Genomic DNA, 5,158 nt, shown 5'->3' with positions numbered 1-5,158 from the left:
AGACAATTAAAACTGTCATACCCACGCCTCATATATTTTTAATACATATTACACTCGTATATTTTATGTTTTTACTGACTTGAGCATAACATAATCTTCTGTAGGTGAAATCTCCCTCATCATTGTGTGACTTCCAACATGAAGAGTTGGAGTTTGTAAAAAGATAATATGAAAGTCACATCACATCGCATCATTTCGACTCATGTCAAGGAGAATACATACCATAATTTAAACAAATGAATTGGTATTTTGTTTATATTAATTAATAATACTTTTATACTTTGGAGCAAGCCTCTCTCTGTCATCTTAAGATAATATAAATGTGTAGGTTTGTGTCATAATTATATGGCAAATGAAAAGGAAAAGTTTTATTGAAAGCATCAAAGTTTGATAGTAAATGGGTAATAAGATTCCAACAATGGAGATATTATGGAAGAGTCTCCTCTGGAATCATAGCCCTTATTCCTTATAAATTTTGGTTGTATTAACTAATTCAAATTAATAGAGTATTTGGGCGTTTTATCTGGACGGAAGAGCCCCCAAAATTTCTCATGCTCTGGATGCTTCTGATTTTCATCAAACATGGCAAACAAATATGTTTCAATAGGTTTACCAGGTCTTTTTGGAGTTCCACTTTTGACATGTTGAACCAACTTTGTGTTGTGAGTTCTTGCATTGTCAAGTGTAGTTCCCTTCCCACCAGAAGAAGGCCATCCAGTCTCAGACACAACTATGTTCAGTGACCCTCCCCCTACTTTTTCCAATGCAGAATAAACAGCATCCACCATAGCATAAAAAAGGTTTCTATAACCATGTGAACCATCATTCACCACCACCGAAGGAGAAGTGAAAAGAGCATAATCAAGACTAATGTCCCCAGATTTGGCGTAAGCGAAATAAGTGTAAACATTAACCAATAATGGGGAGTTATTGTTCACCAGAAATCTTATGACACCATCAATATATGCTGCTCTATAGTTAGACTTGAAGGAGCCTTTTGATGGAGGGAATGATTCGGCCAAGGCACCAGTCTCAATGGCAGTGGAAACTTTTATTTGGTTTCCAAGGCCTGCTGCAGAAATGGCATTTTGAATGTTTTGCATTGCAGGCACTACAAACGGTGCAGCTGAATCTTCAGGCTTTACTTCATTTCCCACAGCAATGTATCTGAATCTGACATTGGCATAGTTTTTTATGTTGTCTTGCACCCATTTGTTTGCATTCACTTGGCTAGATGCTAGATTTCCGAGGTCTTTATTTGGAATGTCTAACAGCAGCTGAATAGTGGAGCCTCTCAAAGCTCCAAGAACTTCTGGATTTGGATCATAAATTCTCATCCTGCCAATGTTGTATTGATTGTAGAGTCCCACAACTTCTCTGGGAGATGGCAAGTCGTTGCCAAGTCTTCCATAACATACTCCAGATTGTGCTTCTGAGTTAGATGCAACAAAATACTACCAATGGTCAGTAGATAAAAATACTACTACTTGGGTTAGACTTCAAATACCTCTCACATGCATAACTAATTATTACCAACTAATCATAGTTAGTAAAATTTATTTAAATATTTTATAAAAAATATCAAGTGAAGTTATTGATAAAAAAATATTAATCATTGTTAAGAATGTAATTTTACGTATGCATTGTTTTCATTTATACCTATGAAATTGAAATTGTTTTCAAAAAAAATTATTTGAAATATACTTTAATATTATTTGAAGTTATAAGTTTATATTTTAAAGCATTGTTTTTAAATATTTTTGTTTAAAATTAAAAAAACAATTGTGAGTATAGCGTTTTATTTATATCCTACAATAAGGGTGATAATTCTTTAACATCTACAATTTTTTCCACCTTCATTTCACAACTAAATATAATATTATTTTATTTTAAAATTTTGTTTACATGAATTTTTATTAACAAAATATAATATTTATTATTAAAAGAATTGTGAAATGAAAGTGAGATAGAACTTTTTTTGAATAAATAATGAGTAGTGAAAGATACCTGTTATGGCAGAATGAGTGATTAGAAGCATAAATAGGAGTGAAATGAAGGAGTGAAATGGAAGCATTTTGATGAGAAAAATGTTTAGGAAGAAGGAATAATAGAAGAGGGAATGGCAATGTAAGTTCCAAAACTAGTTGCTTTATATATAGAAAAATAAGGAGACTTAGAAATTTGGAAAACTCCATTTTTGTTCTGCATTTTCTATCAGGTCAATCTCGATGACGTGTCAAGGATTGCATCATCCACCAAGTACCTCCAATAACAACAAAACACAGCTCAGATTCATCATTCATAAATTTCCAACTCAATAATTTTGATTGGAATGAAATTTCTGGGAACTATCTTTAAATTTCTTAATCAATTTCTGCATTATTATAAAAACATTTTTTTTATAGATTATTATGAAATTAAGAAATAAAATTTAAATCTAATTCAACATTGTGAAATCGATTTATAAGGTGAGATTTCTACAACTTATATATTACAAAATGTTTTCAACTCTAGTCGATATGAGATCTTCAACATACACAAAATAAATAAACTTGATTTTGTTAGTTCAATCTAAAAAATTACTTCCTATACTTTTTTTATTGATCAATTTGAAATAAATTATTAAGAAATATTACTAAGAGGTCTAGATAGTTCCTACTATCGACTGAATAACTAATTTTTCTCCCTCGATCATACTTTCTTTCCTCTCGTGTTTAGATTTCTTCTTTCTATAAGAGAGTGTTCTTACAAAAGATTTTCCGTTACAAAAGATTTTCCAACACTCAAGTGAGTATTTTGAGTATTGTTAATATTATAACAATTTTTATTTTATTTAATATATTTATTTATAGAGTTTACAATGAAGTATATATTAATGAACTATATCATTAATGAATCATGAACTATATTATATCTTTTATATCTAATACCTTCTATAAATTTATCTTATACATAAATTATTTTAGATTAGAAGAAAATATTTTTTATTTTTTATTTTTTTTCCTAAAATTAAATTATTGTCTCAAGTAAATATAATTTTGATTTAAGTTCTGTACGCTTAGTTGGTTTGGCCTACGATTCAAAACATTGTGCTGAAAAAAGTATATATATATTTTAGTAATTCGTTTATTAAATTTGTATTATGATACAAAATTATATTTGGGATAAATGATTTCTTTTAAAAGTATTAAAAAATGAGAATGAATAATTAAAGAGGTAAGAACAAGTTAGAAAAAAAAAAACTCCTTATTCTGAATGCAGAAGGACCTTAACGTGTGATAATAATGATTTTTCTTCATTATTATATATCTAATTGTTGCTTGTCGTTAATTAATTTGGTGGAAGGATTGATATTTTAATCAGCTCAACTTGTTTTGGTTTCTTTGGTTTCATCATCATCACTGGTCAAAATTGGAGTGAGGCCACTTGACTTGTAGATATTTTTTTTATAAACTAAAAAGTTAAAATAAAAAATAATTTTAAAATTTATATTTTATTATATTATTTAAAATATTAAAATATATAATAATATTTTAATTTAAATAATTAGCACTTATAAATTATTAATTATAATAAATTAATTTAAATTTTTAGAAAAATAATCTTTAAATTTATCCAATTAAAATTATTAATTAAGTGTGTTTTTATACATTTTAAAAAGAATAATAAAATTATTATTAAAAAAATTGGTGACTTTCCAGTCACCTAACGAGATGGGATCAGAACTTACAATTCACATAACTCCATTTCAGACATTTTGGACGGAATAGATCCAAACGAACTAAGTAGCCTATTTTTCCATATCAATTTCTTTATAAATACTAGCGGAATTTTTTCAAATTTTTTCTCTTCTTTCATTGGTAGTTTTGGGATCAGAGTGAGTGATGATGTTCACGTTAAAGTTGTGATTGACTTGATGGTAGATACAAAAGAATAATGGTTTTACCAAATAATATAGTTGCTTGAAATGATGTGAGGAGAGTGATTGAAAATAAATGTTATTTTATTTTATATGTGAGATTTGGTGTAAAAACGTGTGAGAGTATGTTCTCTTTCTTCCTATTGTTTTCTTAAAATAAGAAATTTAAGGAAAGAGTATGGAGTCAGTTTGCCTATAAAACTATACATTAATATTAAATTAAAAAATAATTTTATTTTTTAAGTAATTCTTATGAAATGACAAAATACTCCATTATACTAATAAAATGAGATATATTAAATAATGATTAAATCGGAAGAAATTTATGTACACCAAAAAAATAGTTATAAGGAGAATCCTCTTTATATATAGGTAAAGATGTAAAAAAAAATCATATTTAGAAAATTAAAATTAACTTATGAATTAGTTAATTTGTAAAAATTATAACATAACTTTTCAAAGTTTTATTTTCTAACTTATATATAACACTATAAGAAAATCATGAAATAGAAACCAATTTTTGGAGACCAAAATAATTAGTTACAATAGGAACTAAAATAGAGACCATTTTATAAACTAAAAAAAAAAAAATTGATTTCTAAATTAGTTTCTATTATTTTTTATTGTTGTTAAATAGTTTCTAAATTGGTATCTAATTAGCAACTAAGGTTTTAACTACCAATTATTTAGTTTCTAAATTTGGTAGCAAAAATCTTGGTGGCTAATTAGATACCAATTTAGAAACTATTTAACAATAATAGAAAATAATAGAAACTAATTTAGAAACCAAATTTCTTTTTAATTTTTAAAATAGTATCTAATTTAGTTACTATTACAATTAATTACTTTAGTTTTCAAATTGGTTTATATTTCATGATTTTCTTTTATTGTAGTGTAAATTAATTTTAACCTATAAACAAATTGAACTATTATTCATACTCTTTTTTTTCTCTCAAACTCATAAATTTGTCAATACAATTCAACGTACAGGTGTTGCAAAGTTGTATCACTTGTGTGAAAGTTGAAGGAGTGTAGATTTCCATCAATTTTAAAGGTCATATATATATATATATATATATATATATATATATATATTATTTCTTTGTAGAAGGTAAACCAATAAAGTCTTCCACTCACCTTCACTATAGCCTATAATGACACCACCTGGAATCGGTTTATATATTTGACAATAATTTTTCTAATATATATGGATTAAATATTTTATCTATTTACTATGTA

At 26.7% G+C, this 5,158-nt stretch overlaps 1 protein-coding gene across 1 annotated transcript; it reads right to left on the bottom strand.

Annotated features, from left to right (window-relative positions):
- Nucleotides 1-341: 341 nt before the first annotated feature.
- LOC137814012 (glucan endo-1,3-beta-glucosidase-like) lies at nucleotides 342-2,137 on the bottom strand. The gene is made up of 2 exons (XM_068616528.1): nucleotides 2,008-2,137; nucleotides 342-1,432 (listed from the first exon to the last, which is right to left on the bottom strand). Exons 1-2 carry the CDS (start codon nucleotides 2,072-2,074, stop codon nucleotides 489-491), a joined length of 1,011 nt encoding a protein of 336 aa, XP_068472629.1. The 5' UTR covers nucleotides 2,075-2,137; the 3' UTR covers nucleotides 342-488.
- Between the last annotated feature and the right edge of the window lie 3,021 nt (nucleotides 2,138-5,158).

Source organism: Phaseolus vulgaris, chromosome 1 (genome assembly GCF_000499845.2).
Source record: "Phaseolus vulgaris cultivar G19833 chromosome 1, P. vulgaris v2.0, whole genome shotgun sequence".
In the NCBI taxonomy this organism is placed as follows: Eukaryota; Viridiplantae; Streptophyta; class Magnoliopsida; order Fabales; family Fabaceae; genus Phaseolus; species Phaseolus vulgaris.
Note: the sequence above shows the minus strand (reverse complement) of the source record. Positions and strands in the feature narration are given on the sequence as shown.

What these genes read in the sequence shown, in the direction of transcription:
- LOC137814012 (XM_068616528.1), bottom strand. Translation starts at nt 2,074, where the DNA reads ATGCTTCCATTTCACTCCTTCATTTCACTCCTATTTATGCTTCTAATC. An exon ending in CACTCATTCTGCCATAACAG is followed by an intron (nt 1,433 to 2,007) that starts GTATCTTTCACT and finishes CATCTAACTCAG; the next exon opens with AAGCACAATCTGGAGTATGT.